Source organism: Eleginops maclovinus, chromosome 13 (genome assembly GCF_036324505.1).
Source record: "Eleginops maclovinus isolate JMC-PN-2008 ecotype Puerto Natales chromosome 13, JC_Emac_rtc_rv5, whole genome shotgun sequence".
Lineage (NCBI taxonomy): Eukaryota > Metazoa > Chordata > Actinopteri > Perciformes > Eleginopidae > Eleginops > Eleginops maclovinus.
The window spans coordinates 19542497-19564512 of NC_086361.1; the positions used below are offsets into that span (position 1 = coordinate 19542497).

Here is a 22016-nt window from a genome sequence, read left to right on the forward strand (position 1 = left end):
CCAAAGCATGATGTTTCCACCCCCATGCTTCACAGTAGGTATGGTGTTCTTTGGATGCAACTCTGCATTCTTTCTCCTCCAAACACGACGAGTTGAGTTTTTACCAAAAAGTTCTATTTTGGTTTCTTCTGACCATATGACATTCTCCCAATCCTCTTCTGGATCATCCAAATGCCCTCTAGCAAACTTCAGACGGGCCTGGACATGTACTGGCTTAAGCAGGGGGACACGTCTGGAACTGCAGGATTTAAATCCCTGGCGGCGTAGTGTGTTACTGATGGTAGCCTCTGTTACTTTGGTCCCAGCTCTCTGCAGGTCATTCACTAGGTCCCCCCGTGTGGTTCTGGGATTTTTGCTCACTGTTCTTGTGATCATTTTGACCCCACGGTGTGAGATCTTGCGTGGAGCCCCAGATCGAGGGAGATTAGCAGTGGTCTTGTATGTCTTCCATTTTCTAATAATTGCTCCCACAGTTGATTTCTTCACACCAAGCTGCTTACCTATTGCAGATTCAGTTTTCCTAGCCTGGCGCAGGTCTACAATTTTGTCTCTGGTCTCCTTTGACAGCTCTTTGGTCTTGGCCATAGTGGAGTTTGGAGTATGACTGTTTGAGGTTGTGGACAGGTGTCTTTCATACTGATAACGAGTTCAAAAAGGTGCCATTGATACAGGTAACGAGCGGAGGACAGAGGAGCCTCTTAAAGAAGAAGTTACAGGCCTGTGAGAGCCAGAAATCTTGCTTGTTTGTAGGTGACCAAATACTTATTTTACTGAGGAATTTACCAATTAATTCATTAAAAATCCTACAATGTGATTTCCTGGATTGTTTCCCCCATTCTGTCTCTCATAGTTGAGGTATACCTATGATGAAAATTACAGGCCTCTCTCATCTTTTCAAATGGGAGAACTTGCACAGTTGGTGGCTGACTAAATACTTTTTTGCCCCACTGTACAACCTTATATGTAGCGAAGATAACACCTTGACAGCCCAAGTGGACAATTTAAGAAATGTATTTGTTTATTCAATCATACCACATCCAGGTAGTGACCCACTGTTGCTCTGATTGTTTTATGGGCACAAGTTGTTGGGTTTAATTGGCCGAACATGGTTCTGATGAGCAGTAATGGACAGACATTTGTTAATCAAGTGTCACCTCGGGGGAGAGGACGATTTTATTCAGGCACTGCGGCCTTGCAAAGCATTATTGGTAATGAGAAACATTTGACACGGACGGTGACAGTAAGAAGATAGAGTGAGGGCTCTTCACAGGTGATTCATGTGAGGGCGTTCAGACTGAAACATTAGACCAGCTTACTCAGAGCTGCGAGCATCGTTGAAACACCGTTTATGTTCTTACATCAGTGAAATATACAGCGGACCCCCGGCTCATTCTTCATTTGAAGGAAATTGGCAGCTACTACAAAAGAGTGTTGTCAATGTTTTTATTCATTTTCCACTCTGTTGCACCTTGTTACCACTCGCTTGTCACAAGCAACTCAAGTTTATTCAAAGGGGTCATATTGTACTCATTTTCAGGTTCATATTAGTATTTTGTTCCTCTGCTGTGACGTTTCCATGCTTTAATGTTCAAAAAGCTCTTTATTTTTCTCATACTGCCAGTGCTGCAGCACCACTTTTCACTCTTTGTCTGAAACCAGAGCCCAGTCTGCTCTGATTGGTTCGCTGGCTGGCTCTGTTGTGATTGCTCAACTGCTCAGCGATGTCCTGCGCTTAAGCATATAACGTACAATTCGTCAGCCATCAAAAGCGCAAGTGTTACATCATTTATGCAGGATGGGATTTTGACATATTGGGATCCAATGTTTTAGGCGTGATTCCTGTTCAACCAGCACTCAAGTTTATTTAATTAATTTCTCAAACACTTGAACACACCAGAAAAAAGTTTTGAAACAGTTTGTTTTTGTCTGGAGTCGTAAAAATAGTCAAACATTGTCCGAATTTCCTTTCACATAGGTCGCACACAACGGGAGATTTTCTGTGACTCTTTCTCACTAACTGAAAATACTGTGTTTGGTTTAGGCCAGGGGGGTTCCTGCCTATCATGCAGGAGGCCCATTACACATATTACATAACGGTCACGTAGCCAGTTCGTAATTTGGTCACAAGCTACCAAGTGATGCTTTCAGCTCCTTGAGTACTTTGACCTACCCGAACAGTTTTGTCTCTTCTGTTTGACAATTTTAGTTCTATAGTCTTTGAGTAAATGCACTTCTTCTGCACTTTTTGATGTTGGTTTTCTTCTTGTTTTGCGTCATCAACACACCAATCCATCGGACATTACACAGCCAAGGGGGAGTAAAGTCATTTTTGGTCCAGCTGAAGGATTCGGACGTTTGGCAGAAACCTCGGTCCGGTGAAGCAAAGATAACTTCAGAGTTGCATTTCATTTGTAAAAGGGGCTTCTGGTTTTAAACTTGGCAGCTAAGTTAACTTACTTTATTTAGCTGCTGAAATCAATACAAACATGGTGAAAGAAAAGGCATCTTAATCTATCATTACTAATGCAAAGTCTACTCGGATTATGAGTGTGTTGGCTGAAACCACCAGCATGGTTTTGTTAATACTGCATGAAAAATGTGAATTATTTACCACTTTCCAGCCTCCAATCAAAGTTTGTTATTTGTCTTGTGCAAAAGCAGATGCTTACTCACTGTCAGCTGCTCGATGCATTAACTAATAACACATTGTCACCACAAAACAAATAGTTTGACTGCAGGGTGTAAAAAGAGGCATGTTTGAGTTATGTGTGGGCGGGTCTGCGGGGTATCATACTAAAGGGCCATCATCAGGGGTCCTAAAGGGGCAATTTTACAGGTCACGCACACGTATGCACCACCACTTGAGTGTGTGGGACTGTTGGAAGTATCAGTGGCTGGTGACCCTTTTGCTTTTGGCCTTTATGACAGGAGGAGCTGCCGTATTCTCTCAAAGACAACATGAGCGGTGCAAATTGGGACAAAGGACGACAATTTGTCAGGCTTGTGGTTTTGTGTTGAATGTGAGAAATTGGCCGGAGCAGAAGGAAAAGCTTTCATGTGTCATCTTGACCCTTATAGTCCCATAAAAGTGGAATGAAGGCGGGCTTATTCGTCTTTTAGGGTCGTAAATTTGGAGATGTGACGGTCGTGAAGGCAGGATAGTTCTTTTAAAGGTTATGCTTATTTTCCTGCAGGGGTTTCTTTCACACATGCACAGACACCAGCTGCTTATCTACGTATTAAACACATCCTACACACAAATACTGTGCCGCTATGTGTTATATCCCTCTAATTCACTCGCAGTCATCCTTCCTCCTCCTCTCTCTCTCTGTGCATCTCTCTGTCTCTCCCACTGTCTCTCTATCTGTCTGGTGTGGCTATGACCTGTCTGGGCTTTGACGTATCTGTTTGTATTGTAACTCAGGCGATGCTCTCCCTCCCACATCCCATTTTATGATGCATTTTTTTAAGCAATCTAAGCCTGTGTAGGAGCGTGCCAAAAAACGCTGTGATTAACTCTTATTTCTGTTGCATGTGTGTGTGAATATGCAGTCTGCGGGTGTGGTGATGCGGTCACCGCTACAGTATAGCAGCGAGTGAGGGGAGGATGGCAGGATGGAGGAGGAGTAAAGGGGGGGAACAACGCCATGAATGATTTATTAGTCTGGCATTACTGGGCCATTCCCCGCAGAGAGGCGGAGAGAGGAGAGGAAGATGGAGGGATACATTGTAGAAGGATAGTGCCTAAAGGGGGAAGGAGAGAAGGGGTAAGGAAGAGACAAATATAGGATAGGTATTCTGTGGTAAGTGTAATGGAGGAAACAATTCAGAGGGAAGGATAAAAACGAAGCAACACAGCCTACAGTTTGGCTGGTGAACGTGTGAAGGGCAGTGTCCAGGGGTCAGAATAAGGACGAACTGCATCCTCTTCCTCCCTACAACTCAGACTGCTTTTGCTCGGATCTAAAGTTAATGACATTTCATTGCAGTGTATTCTTTCTCTAAGGTTAACATTTTTATGTTTAAGAGGACAAGTATTTCCCTCTAATATTTTAGTTTTTGTAAACGTATATGGGATCTCTGAAACCGAATCTATTATTGAATCGGAAATAGTAGCACATATAATAACAACAGGGATGCATTATCCAACTTTTTCTCCAATACCCATATTTGGTATCCAGCAGGGATCTGATACGAGCAATCTTTTGTTGCCAAAGTTAGTCCTGTTCATACACCAGCATTAATAAGCACAACAATTGATTCACTTCTGCTCGCTTAAGGAAGTGAATCCGCGCTACGGTTAACTTTGTCCCACAAATATGCCACAGTTGGCTAATAGAAAAACCATCTTTGAAGTGCTGACCTTTTTGAAAGAAACATCTGATGTCTAACCGTGAGTGAAGACTTCCATTTTATTAAACAATTAAAACTATTTAAAATATTGGGTTGATTATCAAGCTTTAAAAATGCAGACTAGGTTCAATTGTATTACCTTTTAGACAAAGCCACGCTAGTTAGAGTAATCTCCTCTTCCGTCTCTTGGCAAGAAAATAAATGGGCAAATTTCCCAAATATCTTAAACTGAAAGGATTCACATCTTCAACACCCAATCTGCTCAAATAAGGCAGTGTTGGCGCCCCTAATAAGATTGTACAAGAAACATAAAGTACATTTATTTAGCTAGCTTTATAGTCTCGTATGGTAATCTCTGGTCAGAAATGTCTGGCATTGTATAGAGCACCAACTCTGACAAACCCCAGCCCAAACACGGCTCTGTACGGTCTGATTTATCCTCCTTTATCTGCCGTTGGCTTTCTCTGAATCTTATTTCATGTCTCAATGAGGTTTTGTTCTCTCCTTCTTTTCTTTTTTCCCCTCACCCCCTCTCTGTCTCTTTTGCCCTCTTTCTTTCATTTTGCCAATGCCCGTCCCTTATTTATGTGGCAGAGGAACAGCTGTCTCGTGCAGGGCGTAAGGTTGGCCAGGCAGGCCGGCTGCAGGCTCTGCAGGGCTCGAACACTGAGCTCATTGTCTCTCTCTCTCTCTCACACACACACACACACACACACACACACACACACACACACACACACACACACACACACACTTGCATGCGCACAAGCCACACGGTCACATCCATTCACATTCATTTAAAAGTGGGACAGGAAGGAGAAGACAGCTGAGCCCACACTAGCCGGTTTTCCATTGAAGTACATCGGCGTGAGTGATGACGTTTTGCTCTGTGAATGTGCCTTTTTTTTCATTGATATTGAAATGACAACACATTAAGATCTTACACTTATGGAACCAATGAATAGTTTCACATCTTTGCAGACCGAATGTCTCTCCACCTTCCAGAAAGGCTGTAGCCTCCTGGCTTTTCCCTCAGATGGCGGAAAATATGACAAACCTTTTGCACGAATCAATCCTCACTCCATCTTTCTGTCTCTATTCTGCACCCCTCCTCTAATACAAAAATGTCATATTTAATTAGAAATGTTTACCTAAAACAATGCATGCCATTTAATCCCTTTGTATTTTGACATTTCCCTTCATCTTCCTCCCGGGGACACGTGTAAACACGATAAGTTATGATCTGACTTTTATCTTTAATTCCTTTATGATTTGAGATTTTCATTTCGCTGCAATTTGTAGTGGAGCCCCGCCTTGACTGAAACGGCTCCTAATTTATTTCTCATTCACTCCCCCATTTGTAGCGCCACCTTCAAACTCATTTTCTCACATCCTCCAATCAAGTGGCTCTCGGGTGTTTTTGTCCTCGTTAAGGCGAAATTAAAAACCATAATCTGTTTTCGCACCAGAAAATGAATATACATTTAGAATAAAGGAGTGGTTTACGTGACAGTTTTCTCAGTGTCAGGTAGGATGGACAAACAGAGGATTGTGAGCGGGAGGGCAGATGGGTGGGAGGAAACTTCATTCCCGCTTGGAAGAGAGAAAGGCCAGTTTTCCAAGAATCCAGGGGCTCCGGAAAAACAGATCATGGAACATAAGATCTTTACAATTTGCCCAATTCTCAAGGAATCTGACCCTTTTAAGCCAAGATGGATGAGTAGCGATGAAAACTGAAAAATAAAAATAAACTGTGCGATTAACAGCTTTTGTCTTTTCACCGTGTGAGGAAGAGCGTTAATCTTGGAGGTGTGACGCTCAAAATAAGACACACATGACCCTTACTCACTTAATGTCTCTACACACACACACACAGAGCCATCTAATAGCAGCGTTTAACTCCCAGCATTTATTTTCTGTCTTTTTCTCACCATCATTCTGCTATCTGTCATTCTGTCTTAATTTGTGTGTGTGTGTGTGTGTGAGATTTAAGAGCCAGCACTGATGGCAAAGGATGGGTGGTATAGGATAACGTGTGCAAATTTGTCAAGGAGCATGCTGTTCTCTGTAACAAGTACACGGCGCTCTTCTGTCAGCTCATCTCCTTTTTCTCAGGCGTCCTCTCCCAACGCTCATCTTCTGCCCCCACCCCAAAAAAAAAGTCCCTCCCAAACCTTCATTTGCTCTTCATCTGTCCATCCATGCATCTCAAGCCTCCCTCAGCTGCCGGTGGTGTCGTGCAGAGAAGTCGTGAATATTTTATGCGTCTGGTTTTTTCTGCCCTGCCCTGCTCCCCACTTTTGGTGTGCCACGTTACTGAAAAACATTTGGTTGAAAAGAACACGCAACCCAGACCAACAGCTCAACCAAGGATGGGAGTCATACCTTGCACATTTCAATCCTCTGTGTAATTACTTGCACTAGTTGTATGGTCTGATTGACAATAAAGTTCACTTTAACTTGAACACAGCTGTTTTTATCTCCCAATGTACAGTACGATTGTATGTTGGGGTAAACAGTCTGTAAGGTGAATCTAGGGCTGCCCTCAACTAAAGATTTTTCTAGTCGACTAATAGTCGTCAACTCAGGCGATTAGTCGACTAATCGTCTCAAGTATATGATGCATTACGATCTATGAAAAAATGAAATCATAATCACTTTTCTTTTTTCTTCTCCCAAAACGGTTTCACTTTCAAAGGCTGATAAAGAACCTTATTGTAACAGGATGGTACGCTGGGCTTCACATGAAATATAAAATACAACTGTAATAATTAATTGAAATAGCAATTAAAATGTAGAAAGCGCATGAGAGTCACAGCGCACCGCACGGACGGAGCGGTCCGCCCGTCAGCGCTACAAACAGCAGAGCTCCGGTAAGGATTCCTAATGTGTATGTGAACAAGCAGCGAGCACACACACTGAGCATTTACTGTAGTTCTAGTTTCTATCATTCATATCTGAATATAACAACCCAATTAATACTACACTGGATACAGCGACAAATATGGAAAAATCCCTCCGCTCATTACGTCCTCATCATGAAATGAAAGCTTGAATTTATATGTTATGATTGTATATTATAGGTTTATATACTTTGATACAAAGCTAGGCTACTGCCTGACTCGTTGCTGCTGTTTTCCTCCAAGTCTGAGAAAGGAACACACCTTGTCTGGGATAATGGAGCTCCGTGTTTTGATATGATGGCGTGGATTCGGAGGCACCTTTTTCCAGCGGAGTTACCTTTTGGGGCTCGTCCCTTAAATGCTCAGAAGGATCGCACACTTTGGATATCCTGCTCGACTAAATAACTTAAGAACCAGGCACAGCTCTGAATGAAGTCTGAGGAGGTTTCTGGCTAACGATTAGTCGACTAATCAGGGGGAAGCCCTAGGTTAATCCCTTCACATTTTTAGATTTTGCCTACTTGAAGATGCTTGATAACAATGTATTTAGAGGATGTGGGCACACCTTGAAAAACGAAATACTTCCTAAGCTTAAAATCCAACTTCAACTGTCTGTTTTCTCAGTAACATGTTCTGTCTGACTAAAATGACACCAAATATGTTTTAAATAAAATCATTTTTGGATGAAAATAATCTCCCTCTGGATGGAACTTTGGGATTTTATACTTTGCAGACCATTTACATGCACAAAACCCTAAACTACAGGAAAGGAAAAAACCCAGTTATTCACCACTAGCTAGCTAATGTTGGCTTAAATAGCTTACGTCCCTGAAAAATCCTAACTTTCCTGAACGCATCACTCATCTTGAAGTCTTAATTTTCCCAGGAAAAACTAGCTCATGAGTTGAAGTCAAGAGTGACTTTATCCATCCATTGCTTTAGTCCCAATAGCCGGCTGACTCCTTATGATTAAAGGCTGCATGTCCTCTGAATTATTGAACAATAGAGCGTTTCACCATGCTCCCTTCTTCCTACTGAATAAAACCAGAGCTCTCAGCCCACTGCTAAAACTGTTCGACTCAAAAGGGGCTTCATCAAGTTTTCCTGGCAATCACCAATAATGATTCACCACTCTGAGCCACACACACTCTTAGTGGTGGATGTTATACTGATGCTGTGCAGAGGATAGGGTCATAAAAGTGTATTTACATGATAGATGTTTATATTTCGCCATATGCAACGTGATCATTGGTGTCATAAACTGCACAACCAATAGAAATAGCTTCTGTTTCTCTGCAGACGTTATGTTTATCATGGATAATCCATCTACACTACCCAATTACATTACAATTACCAAGGGGTTGTCAAGCATTTCAACGTTACATGTTCATGTTTTAAAGCCACCTTAAAAGAAGAATAAAATGTGTAAACATCTGATATATATCCAGACATTACTGTTGGACTGCAGATCCAGTCTGAAAGTGGGAATAATCTCCTAAAAGCGCCTCACAGAGATTGATTTTCAGGATGATGGAGCAGGATATTGAACAGGAAAAAACAACGTTGATTCTTAAGCACTGAGAAAAGTCCTTTACATAGATGAGCCCAGCTGTCCCAAGATCCTTTAAAAATGAACCTTTCTTGACTCTGTGTGTTTGAGAATGAAAATCATGACAGGCCACTGTATATCACACCCAGCTGTCAAATTCTATGAGGGGGGCCCCTCGCTGGGGGAGGATAATAAAACTGGACAGAGGCAGTGTGTATAATAGTTTGTAAGAATGGTCCGAGCCTTTTCACACAGACGATCATACACACCTCTTCATTCTTTACTTCATAACTGCCAGCTTCTGACAATGATAAATACACCAGCTGGAAACACCCTACCACTAAGACAGATTTCAATCCCTAGCCCATTTTGTTTAATGGACGCTTTTTTCCCAGGAATTTATGCTTTCAAGGACAAAGCTTCCATTAACTTCTGTTCTTATAGTGCATTAATGGAGACTTAAACAAACTGCTGTTTCATTTTCTTTTTTAATCTTATCCATTTCTTCTTGGCGAATAAAATGGAGAAAATCCAAAATATGTAGCACTAAATAAGTCATTTTAGGCTCATGTTCTTGCAGGATTCTTGCTTTTCTGAATCTGTATCCTCATGGTTTGTTGCACCTATTGTAATTAACTTTGGATGAAAGAAAAAATCTGATTTAATCTTCTCATATTATTGTAATTATACCTGCCTATAGAGCTTTTTTTATGATGATTCTGATCACTTTTCCCTTTTTTCTGCTTGTTTTTCTCCAGGTGTACCAGGGCCTTGACATCATCACCAATAAGGTGACGCCTGAGGAGCGGGCGCAGTGCAGACATCACATGATCGGCTTCGTGGACCCGTTGGTCAGCGGCTACACGGTGTTGGACTTCAGGAACAAAGCCCTGGCTCTAATATCCTTTTCCTGGAAACGGACGCAAGCAGAGCAGCAATATTATCCATAACACCTCTCTGCATGCTGCCACCCCCCCTGTCACATCTACCCTCCCAGATTATCACGCGGTTACTGCAGGAGAAGGAATGCAGTCAATTTGACTTTAACTAATTGGTCTGGAGGTATGTGTGTGAGGAAGAACATCTGTCATGTCCTCGTTTTGTCGACATGTCTCGCTGCAGATGTTTCACTGAAACGAGTAAAGAGAGATCACTAGTGATGATATTTATAGAGAAGTGTGTGCGTCTACACACACACACTCTGGGCAGTCACACCCTCCTGCAGACACTGGCCGTCACACAGATGTGGAAACGGGAGGCGATAACTAGAGGCAGTATTAATAGATCGGGAAGGCATGCACACACACACACACACACGCACGCTTCTCGCACACACACTCACCGGTGCAGCAAGGGGCTGCGGTAGCTCCAAGAATAGGCTCAATGCAGCGAGAGCTCACTGGTGGGAAGAGGGAGAAAATGGAAAGAGATGAATACAGATTAGCAGGGATGGCGGTGATGTGGAGGATTTCAAACTGTAGAGCAGGAAAGAGAGATGAAGGAGGGAACAAGAGGAAGGAGGGGGCTGACAAGCTTGAGAACTTCAGAGACGCAGGACATAATGACGCATCATCGACTATCAATCCTTCACTTGACTACCATTCACATTAACTCCCTCCGTATAACCCCTCTCTCCTTTATTGCTCTCAATCTTCCAGCCTTCTTTTCTGTTTTCCCTCCCTCGAAATCTCCGTCAACGATCATCCCCTCTCCTTGCCTCTGCAAACACTGATGCAGACCTCTCAGCACTGTGTGTGTGTGTGTGTGTGTGTGTGTGTGTGAGAGAGAGAGAGAGAGGGGAGAGGGGAGGTGAGTGAAGATGGCTGATGAGCCTTTATCTTGTTTGTGTGGTTATTTGATTATCCCGGAGAAGGTGGGCGAGGGGAAGAGTAAAGAGAAGGTGCAAGATGAGCGCAGATGCGACAGAAAAATGGGGAGTAAGGGAAACAAGGTGTGGCAGCTTGAATGGCTATTTAAATTTAAATTCACATATTGATGTTTGTGTGTTGATTTAGGAGGTGACACAAACTAACGGCTGATATTGAGTTTGTGATAAAGACACAGTATTGACTCTGTTCCCATAGCTAAGGATTCTTTACATTGTTAATTAGCATTTCATCAATTTGGTCTATTGAGATTTAGAAGAATCGTGAAAAAAAAAGTGTTCCTGTTGACTACTCAAAACAATGTGCGTTAAAGGGGCCCTATTGTGCTCATTTTCAGGTTCATATTTGTATGTTTACATGCGTTAATGTTCAAAAAGTTATTTATTTTCTCGCATACTGCCTGTGCTGCAGCAGCTCTTTTCACACTCTTGTCTGAAACCAGAGCCCGGTCTGCGCTGATTGGTTAGCTGTCCGGCTTTGTTGTGATTTTTCAACTGCTACGAGATGTCCCGCCCTTTAACCTATGACATACAATGTGCTGGAGCGCTAGCCAATAGATGCATAAGTGTTACATAGTGATGTCACCGTGTTCAGGGAGTAAACAAAGGAGTCCAATGGAGGTTTCAGGCAGTGGGGGGGTGTGGAGGGGGATTTGAGCCTTTGCAGACCATTTACATGCACAAAAATCATATATAACACACTACAGGAAAGGGCAAACCAGGCAAAGTAAACAAAGGAGTCCAATTAGGGCGTATCAGGCAGAGGGGGGATTGTGTGGACAGGGATTTGATCCTTTGCAGACCCTTTACATGCAACTTATATAACATACTACAGGAAAGGGAAACCCCCAGAAGCATAATAGGGCCCCTTTTAAGGTTCTTAGTGAAATTCCCTCTACACTGATACACATGCACTTTCATTGAGGTTCATTTATGTAACGTCTGTGAAAATCAGCAATGCTCTGAATGTAAATACAATGTGCACAGTTTCTCCTTAACAGCCTCAAACATAGATGACATGCACAGCAGGGACACACTGCCAGTCGTTGTAGGAGGAACAAACTACTACATTGAGTCTCTGCTGTGGAAAGTCCTGGTGGATACAGGGGTGAGTACAGCTCAAATACACCTCCTTCAGAACATGTAATTCCATGCTTAGAGATAATGGTGTGACCTGGATTTGTTTTGTCAGTTGCCAAGACGTGATTTTTAAGAGCTGTGTCTTCACGCTGCTCTTATATTGCATTTTAATGAGCATGCTCATCTTCAGCTCCATAAATAGTATCTTGTGTCACTGATTGAGCTCATTTTTGGTTATTTTCTTCCTAGATAAGATCAGATTGGCTTACAAGAATAAAATACAGTACATCTTTGCAAAAGTTGAAGAATTGGTGGAGATACACACGCTTATTTGAACAGGAGTAAAATCTGAGATGTGTTGAATGTCAGTTTTTGTCAAATCTAGAAATTAAAAAAATCTCAGTTTGTGGGTTATAAGGCACGATAGGCCACCTTAAAGGATCTGAAAGAATGAGTTTAAGAGGAGCATTTGAAGGCACTTAAAGCGCTTAATGTAATGTGTCTCACAGCAGGAGAACGGGGAGCTGGGGGACGGAGGAGATGGGGCTCTGGACAGGAAGCTAGAGCTGGAAAAACTGGGAGTAGAAGAGTTACACAAACGACTGGCGGAGGTCGACCCAGAAATGGCTGCCATGCTGCACCCCAATAACAAACGCAAGATAAGCAGGTGATACAGCTGGTAATAAAAAAACTCAAAAATAGGCCTGGAAATGTTCAGTTTGATGTTTATAAATGTAGAATAGAGAAATGCTTCCCCCACCTCCTGGATAGTATAGCGTTAGTGGGTGTTTGTTTCAGAGTATTGTTGAGTTTCCTCATGTTTCCTACAAGGTCCTTAAGGTCTCCCGCTCTGTCTCAGGCTGACAGCCACAGCACGTGGCCTCCACGCAGTGTATGCTGACAGCACGAGCATCTGCTTACACACACACACACTCTCACACACAAACACATGCATGACTTGATGAGTAGCAGTCAGCGCACTCTGGTCTTCCGTGTGAGCAGGTTAGGTTACCCTATTCTTCTGGATGACAGGAGGTGACAGGAATCATCTTTTCTCCGTAACCTCAGAGCACAGCGAGGCTAAAGGGGCTGCTTTGGATTTGAATCTCGAAAAATGAGTTTAGTGGCTGAATGTTAACTGTGTGAGGGAAAAGAGGGATGCTACTCTGCAGTTATGGATCTTGTTTCATCTCTTATCTTGTATGTTTTCCCGCCTTCTTGTCTTTCGAATTGGTGTTAATCCTTTGTATACACTCAAACCAGACCGTTAATGTGAGCCTCAGAAGGGGGGGTTTCCCTTATGCTGGATTTAATGGATGGGTGGATGTTTAACTCATCTAATCTCAGTTTACCTACTGAGGCCCGACGTTCGGGGATGTAAACTCATAGTAAACTGTAGATCATTTACAACAAATAACTATCCATAGGTAATTGTTTGCTTGCTTCGACACAGTGGGAAATGTAACTAAGTTATCTATTTAACCGCATCTCTGACGGTGTGTGTGTTGTTTCTGCAGGAGTCTTCAGATCCATGAGATGACGGGCGTCTCTCATACCCGATGGCTGGAAGAGCAGAGGGGGCAGGAGGGAGGCGATGGGCTCGGGGGGCCGCTGAGATACTCAGACCCCTGCATCTTCTGGCTGCACGCTGACATGGAAGGTGAGGATTTGATGGATTTCCATTCACTGGGGCTGACAGATTTTAATACATAACCTATTGCTTTTATTTTGGCTGACATTGCGATATGATTCAGGGTGTTGGAAGGATTTATCATTTTTGAATCATTGTCTTATCGTCATTACAGTTTGATCATTTTTAAGGAGATCTGTACAAAACTAATATGATTTGTTAATGATATAGAATAAAATGTGTTGGCTGGGAAATCTTTGCACCTCCAAAATACTTCAATCAACACATATGTAGCCTTTAACACATATTGTGCTTTCTGCAGTTTGAATATTGCACACTTCCATATTGCGATTTCGATAAGATTTCGATTCATTGTGCAGCTCTACTTTGTGCTATTCATCAAACAACATTTCTCCCTCTGGGTTCCTCTCCAGCTCTAGACAAGCGGCTGGATGCTCGTGTGGATGAGATGTTGTCTGCTGGACTCATCGAGGAGCTCAGAGACTTCCACGTTCGCTACAATCAGCAGAAAGTCCAGAATGACAGGTAGCTTATCTGCAGCAGAACATGTCCAACCCAACCTAATCCTGCAGAAACCCAATTAACCCGGTGAAGTTTTTATTGCTGTCATTGCTTCAGATAAATAACACTCCCACTCTAAGCAGTTAACCAATCACAACAGAGCTGGCCAGCTAACCAATCAGAGCAGACTGGGCTCTGGTTTCAGACAGAAGTTGAAAAGAGGAGCTGCAGCACAGGCAGTATGAGAACAATAAAGAGCTTTTTGAACATTAAAGCATGGAGACATACAAATATGAACCTGAAAATTAACCTGTCTAGTCTTCTCTGTTACCTTATTTTATTGCGTAATCCAACTTTAAGTGACCAAGTGGGACTTTTTATCTGTCAAATGGGCCAAAAAGCTACGTCACTCTTGGCTCTGTCTCCTGTCGCATCATTGTTATTGCGCATTAAAAGGATCCAGTGTCTGTGAAACAAGCCCAAGATCATCCTCCTATCCAAATGGGTGATCCAGACTCTCAGGCTGCAGACGTTCCTCCTGTCTCTCATGTAAGCAGGGCAATAGCAGTGGAGTGAACTCGGGCCAGCAGCTCTGCAGTTATTTATTTCTCCTTCCCCAGTCTGACAGGTCTCTCCACTCTGTGCGCCCGTGGTTTCCCAAAGGCCTGTGGACCAATTTAGATTCGCCCCACACTGTAGCCAGTTTGGTTCAGATGTGACTGATATTTCCCCAGGATGTCCAGTGATTATTAATAATAGCAGAGATAAGCCCCCTTCAATAGGACATTAGCACTGGTGATCGTTGCCTATTACCTCAGGGCCTCACACTGAATGGACATCCTGGTGACCCGGGAACAAATGACTCACAGCGCTATGTGGTCTGTAAAGATGCCATTTAAAGATAATATTAATATGATCAGGATAGATTTTCTGATTTTCACACAATTACCACGTTGTCCCTGACATTTTCTACAGTAACCCTCATGACCAGGAACACACTGCAGCTGCGTCACTCATCCTGCACCGTGTGTGGTGGAGTGTGTCATGAAAAGGAAAAAAACAAGGGTGAATCAGTTCAGGAAAAAAAATCAATTCATATCAAAAAGATTACGTAAATAATGTTACTTCGAATACGTAGCAATCCTACACACCAGATCAAAGCTTATTTCAAGCATTAACGTGTGATTTGGTGTACAATAAATTATGAATTTTGCAAGTTTGTCCAAAATAAGAAAGGAATCTAGTCCAAGCCTACCAATTTTATTTATGTAGTTGTTATTCAATAAGTTATATTTTTGTTTAGCTCAAATTTATTCACCGAAAAGACTAAAAAAGTGTTAATTTGTGCAAAATTTTCACAACAGCGTTTCACTTTTGTCTTAGATTTTCCTTTATTTGTTTACATTAAGCTGATATATCTAATGTTATACACTTTTACTACATTTTTCAGGTCACGATGCATTATTATTAGCGCACAGTGGACTGGAATCAGAAATCCTTTGTGTCCCGTTGTGGGAAATTGTACAGAGCAGATAAAAGGCTTAAGTAGATAAATATATTCATACAAAGTAATTAAAGAGGCAAGCACATATTTAAAACAAATTATACTAGGGTAGGTCCTTGAATCAGCACCTCTTTGTACTGAGTTTCTGGAACTATTTTGAAGAAAATTATGAAATACCGAAGTAGTAGCTGATACATGTGAACACTGCTGAGCTGCATATATCGATTGTGTGTGTGTGTGTGGGTGTGTGTGTGGGGCTGCGGGGAGTTGATGCATTGGTGGAACGATGCCCAGGAAGCTGCCAATTCCCTTCCCTCGTCCCTCCTCTCCATCATCACCCCATCCCACCTCCTGCACCAGCCTCCTCTTCCTCCTCCCCCCCTTTCTCCCTCCATCTCTGCCACTATTGCCCTCTCAGCAATCTGATCACCCCAGCACTTTACTCCCCCCCTCCCCCTCCGTCTGTCTCTCTCTCCTTTGCCCTCCTGTCTCCCCCTCTGGCTGGCTGCTGTGGCCAGACATCAAGGTCAAATCTCTCCCTCCCTTCCTCCGTCTTTCTTTTTCTCCCCCCATTCTCTCTACATTTCCTGTGCTCTGTTGCTATTCTCACATTTCTGTCTCTGCCGTCTAGCCAGATTTATTTTTGGTTATGTCCTCCTCTTGTTTCTGTTACAAGTGTAAGTTACAGACCCGGAATAGTAATTATATTTTTTTATAACGTCTGTTTTCACAGGGTGTTAAAAGGCAAATTAAAGAGCTGTACAAAGAGAGAGAATCGGCTTCAAGAAAAGTGAATTATAGGTCAAAACCCAAAGAATTATATAGAAGCAAGTCTGTGAATCAAGTGAGTTAAAAGACACATACCAGAATATTATTAGAAGACGATTCATCCGTCTATAGCACTATAAAAAATCCTTGCCTAGAATAATAAATCATTGGACACATTCTGTGAACTGATTCAAAGAAATCCAATCAACAACAAATGTGCTCTGCTACTTCCCTTTATTCAGTCATATGGGAGCATGGCAGAAAGCTCCTTAAACTCACAGTTTATTTGTACTTTAAGTATTTATTAGGGATGTAAACAAGGATATGAACGAACATCAAGCACTCTAAACAAAATGAAAAAATCCACACTTTTTCCCGATGTTTTTTCCCGATTTGGGATTTCCAAACATGGATTAGATTCTGAGTTTTTGCATCTTTTCGTATTACTGTGTCATGGATACATTGAGGAGCTGCTGGTGGACAGAGCAGCAGAGGCTATTGGCTGTAAACACTGAAGTGTAGATAGTTCAATATACAGACACTTGTTTTAGTTGGTAATCAATAACTTTATCAGGGTTGGTTTGGCACTGCAGGATATTGATGATAGGATGTTAAACCCGAGAACTTTTTAAAAACACGTTTCTATGGATGTGTTAAGAGCTGAAGTTTGGTACAGTCCTAAATGTGCTTGCAAAATTGGCAAGAGATACTTTACGAGATTTCAGATTTTAATGAAAAGAAGAAAATAAATCATGACACTCCAGAGCATTTTTCCCTCTATTATAGTAACGGTTTTACAGAAACACACTTATCTTTTTACCGCTGATTAAATTAGCAAAGATATACTTTATTAATATCAAATTGGGGCATTTTTTTAGGGTACTCTGTTGAAGTTTAAAACTATTGGATCTGCCCAGTGCCACTCTGGATCTGCCATAACCAATCGCTAAAGTTTGGTCGTGACGTATGTCAGGCGCAGCAACGTTGCCACAACGGACCGAATGATGATTCTGATTCTGATGGCTGCGCTCATATCTCGCTTCTCACTCGCATCTTCGCTCACATCTTTCTCCGCCGCCTACTACTACTACAACTCAAACTCGCGCACAACCTCAACGTCATCGTTCTCTGCCACTCCCTCTGTTCGCTGATTGGACAGGTAAAGATTGGCTGAAGAAAAAGTTTCCCGAAGTCAAGAAAGCATACCTGCTAGAACACTTCCTGAGTGCTACCTAGTGTTCGGAGCGTTCGGAGTTTGGAACGACTATCTAGTGTGGACGCACTAATCTGTAGCCTAATCTTGTGAGCGAGTAACAGTGGCGGGCAAGCGTCTTTAACGCTGTAAATCCTTTCCTTTTCTTCATTATCTCGCGATCTTTACATCTCTGCGTCAAAATCAGTAGGCTAAGTTGTAATCATGGCAATGCCAGTGGTAAACATTTTAATATTGTAATTGTTGAAATTGTTATTGGCGACAGTAGTTTGTCTATACACCAGCTACGTTGCATCGCACAGGTCTTTCAGCTTCATGCATTTTTTGCATTTACATTATATAAATAACGTACTACGGCACAAAATATTGGTGAAAACTTTAAACTAACTTCACTTACATTTGAATGTGTACTGCCTGGATTCCGCCATTTCAAATACACCGTGCAGCGTGAACGTAGAGGATTGTGGGTATTCTTGCTCACTGAGGATCCATCGATACATAAATATATCAAGTATAAACGATATATATCAATGAAGTAATAAATAAAATGTATTCCCTAAACAGAACATCTATATACATAGGATATTACAAACATGTGCAAAGTAGCTGTGTTTTTTTTTATTAATATGAAATGTAATCCAATAAATCCAAAGAGGCACTGTGAAGTGAATCGTTATTATAGGAAGAACATTTTCTTGTAGAGGTAGAAAGAAAAATGGCAGAAGGTCAGTGAACTCAACACGCACACCAACTGTGAAGCTTTAACTGAAATCTGAGACGGACAGAGTACTGGAATTACAGCGAAACAGACTGACATTGATAGTACATATTTTGGCTTTACTGTCATCGAGGTATCTTGTGGGCTTCCTCCCCGACCCGATGTCACTCCGGTGAGGATACTCGGACCCCTGGGGATCCTCCGTCGGGGCCGCTCACTTCCTTTAATGTCATTCTGTCACGTTGTCCCCCAAAGGGCCCCGCATCTGCTCAGGCTGATATTCCTCGATCAGGGAGGGAAGGAGAGATAGTGGAGGAGGAGGAGAAGGAGAGAAGGTGAAATGAGTCACCGCCGGTTTTCTAGAAATGTCAAGATGGAAACGGGAACTTTTTTTTCTTTTATTGATGGAGGAACTTCTCTTCTTTAATTTTCTGTCTTATCCTTTCCTGCCCTCTCCTCTTTAATGTGTACTCTTCTCGTTTCCTTTTGTTCCTTTCCTCTCCATTTTTTCCCCTCATCTTGTCTTTCATCCACTGTAATCTGAATGACTTCTCCTCTCCCCATTTTGTGTCTCCACATTTCACTCCTCTCCTCTTTTCTCTTTTCCTTCTGTCTTCTCCTCTTCTCTCCTCTCTTTGTTTACTGTGCTTTCCTTTCTTCTCTTTTTCTCAAATCTAATCTCATTTCCTATTCTGTTTTCCTCCTTTTGTGTCTTCTTCTTTTCTCTCAATTTTTTTCATCCCCTTCTTCACTCCTCTTCTTGTTTCCTCTTTGCCTTTCCTTTCCTATCCTCTTCTTTCCTTTCTTATCCTCTCCTCTCCTTTTTTGTCTCTACGCCTCTTCTCCTTTTTGTTTTCTTGTCTCGTCACCTGTCTTTTCTTCTCCTCTTCTTCTCTCCTTTGCTCTTTTGCTTTCCTTTCTTCAAATCTACTCTCCTTTCCTTTGTCTTTACGTGATCTCCTGTCCTCTTCTTTCCTCCTTTTCCTTCCTATTTACTCTTTTCCTTTAATTTCCTAACTCTACTCCTTTCCTATTCCTTTGTCTCGTCTTTTCACTTCTCTCCTCATCTTCTCACTCCTCTTCTTCTCTCCTCTCCCCAGTCAGGACTATCAGCGTGGGATTTTCCAGTCGATCGGTTTTAAAGAGTTTCATGAGTTCCTGACGGCTCCTGAAAGCAGCACCCAGCAGGAGAGAGACACACTAAAAGACAAAGGTCAGAAAAAAACTAATCCCAGTGCCAGAGATGGATTCAGATTCGCCATTGGTGGACTGTTGGACTGATAAAACCAGAAGAATCCATTTAAAGATTTCCCTCCTTTCTCCCCTTCATCTGTAACGGCCTGCTTTCAACTCTTTCTAGGAATAGAAGCTTTGAAGATTGCCACGAGGCGTTACGCACGTAAACAAAATAAATGGGTCCGTAACCGCTTCCTTAAACGTGAGTACCCTTCACTCTGTGTGTGTGTGTGTGTGTGTGTGTGTGTGTGTGTGTGTGTGTGTGTGTGTGTGTGTGTGTGTGTGTGTGTGTGTGTGTGTGTGTGTGTGTGTGTGTGTGTGTGTGTGTGTGTGTGTGTGTGTGTGTGTGTGTGTGTGTGTGTGTGTGTGTGTGTGTGTGTGTGTGTGTGTGTGTCCTCATCAGCACTCTCTTTAACCAGATGAGATGCACTCCATTAGACACATAAGCCTCTCAGACTCTGTGTGTGTGTTCATGTTTCTGTAAGTGTGTGTACAGCTTTGGAGGAAAAGCCACTTTCGAGACGATCATTATTTGTACAAGAAAATAAAAACGTTTCCACAGTTTCATAGAAAATATTACAAATGGTTTATTCTTTTAGTCACCTTTTTTGACACCCTTTTTCACTTTCCAAAGCATTATTATTTTCTTAATATTACCTAACCATTAAAAGAGTGGTCCAACATTTTTAGGAAATAAGATTTTTTCTCTTTCTTGCTGACGGTTCGATGCATAGATCGATGAAAATGTTTCCTCCGAACACAAGAGCACTACACTGTAAACTTAAATGATGGGCATCACCTACATTTATTAGTTCCCTGGCACAGATCCTGTTTGATTTTATGCAGCGTGTGTGAGCTGCCATAAAGTTAAACAGAGGATAATGTTTCCAAATCCATCCCCAGTATACACCTGCATCTGTTTTAATGACTCTTTCCCAGCATTATGTCCCCTGTGGCACTGAATGCATATAAATGAACTGTAGTGGTTGGTTCTGGCGCTGCAGAATGCACACACGTTTCCAAAATCAACCCGTGTTTGGCAGGCAGAGACTTCCCACCCTGGTTGCAACCCCTGGAAGTCAGATGTGTTTTAAACGGTATATAAAGGCTCAGTTTGTTTCTGTGTCCCAAACGGAAAGCTGGCCTCTGTGCCCTGCCAGCAGCCGCCCTGTAGTAACCCGGCCTCCTAATCCTGTTAGGCCCAAGTGGCTTAGGCTGCGCCGGGCCCTAAAGCTCAATACCCCTCTTTCTGCCTGCCTGTCCGCGCTGCACGCACCATATGTTCTTCGTCACCTGTGTCCCTGCGCTTTTACATATGCATTAATCTGTCTGAACTTGTCTGCGCTTTTGCACAATGATGTGTGTCTGTCTGTGTGTGTCGCAACTGCTCTTAAACGCCCTGCTGACACTTAATACAGAACAAACAGACAGTTCTTTGCAACATCAGGCAGCCCTGGCAGTGCCGCGGGCAGATGAAATCAACTCCTAAAGGGGCCCTATTATGCTTTTTCCGGGTTTTCCCTTTCCTGTAGTATGTAGGATTTTTGTGCATGTAAATGGTGTGCAAAGGTTAAACTCCTTTTTTCTCTCCAACACACTCCTGAACCCTGCATTGGCCTCCTTTGTTTACTTTGGTAACATAATGACATCACTGTGTAACCCTTGCGCTTATATTGGATAACCCTCCAACATATTGTGATTGGCTAAGGGGTGGGACATCTCTAAGAGGTTGACCAATTACGTCACAGCCGGCCAGCTAACCAATCAGAGCAGACTGAGCTCTGGTTTCAGACCGAGGGTGAAAAGAGGTGCTGCAGTCGAGGCTTTTTGAACATTAAAGCATGGAGACATGTCACAGAAGAGGCACAAACTACAATTATGAATATAAAATGAACATAATAGTGCCCCTAGTGCGATACGCTGCTTTTTTTCTCCAAATTTTGGCAATTTACCTCTTCTTTCTTTGAAAATAAACGCCCAAGATAAACAATTAGGCATATTTTTTTTTCCTACTCTATATATGCCTATGTGTATTTACTCCTAAATTCTATAGCTGTTGGAAAATTGCATACTTTATTAATCCTCTAGGGGAAACTCGGGGTGACTCTGATGTGGAGATACAGTAGCAGTACAGACATGCATTTATGGAGATGTTTAGTTTGAGTTATGCTGCCATGAGTTTTAATAGTTATAGCTGAGAAAATCACACACAATGTCTTTTTAGATATTAGAATGAATGGTTTAGCAGCTTTATAAAGTGATGTTTGCTACACCTTGATCCAGTTGATCTAAATGAGCATGTACCCTTAACAGTTTTCAAAAAAGCTCTAAAAACACTACAGCCTGACTCAAAGTAAACCTGGAAAGTTTCGTTTTGAAATCCATGCAGCTTCTGTAGTGGACTGCGTGGCCACGGACCACAACATTTTTCTGTTGAATGTTTTTATTTTTTCCTGGAAAGGGTTAGGAAACTTGGCTCCTTTTACCCCAACATATATAATGCTCGCTTGTCAATGAGCCATTTAGGACAGAGTAAAAACACACTTCTATTACACAAAATGTTACATCCCAGTAGATGAGTAAAATGTTCAGTGCTGTAACTGTAAGAGATTCTGTTCTGCTCTAGCTCTACAGATTCATAGTCCTACGTAGTAA

At 42.2% G+C, this 22016-nt stretch overlaps 1 protein-coding gene across 1 annotated transcript in view; it reads left to right on the forward strand.

Moving 5' to 3' along the window:
* trit1 (tRNA isopentenyltransferase 1) overlaps positions 1 to 22016 on the forward strand; it is a 36260-nt gene that overhangs the window by 4210 nt on the left and 10034 nt on the right. Inside the window, exons 2-8 of the mRNA XM_063899226.1 lie at positions 9564 to 9704; positions 11700 to 11798; positions 12280 to 12437; positions 13288 to 13430; positions 13835 to 13946; positions 19226 to 19338; positions 19486 to 19563. Of these exons, the coding sequence (XP_063755296.1) occupies positions 9564 to 9704; positions 11700 to 11798; positions 12280 to 12437; positions 13288 to 13430; positions 13835 to 13946; positions 19226 to 19338; positions 19486 to 19563 (844 nt within the window). The remainder of the gene's footprint in view (positions 1 to 9563; positions 9705 to 11699; positions 11799 to 12279; positions 12438 to 13287; positions 13431 to 13834; positions 13947 to 19225; positions 19339 to 19485; positions 19564 to 22016) is intronic.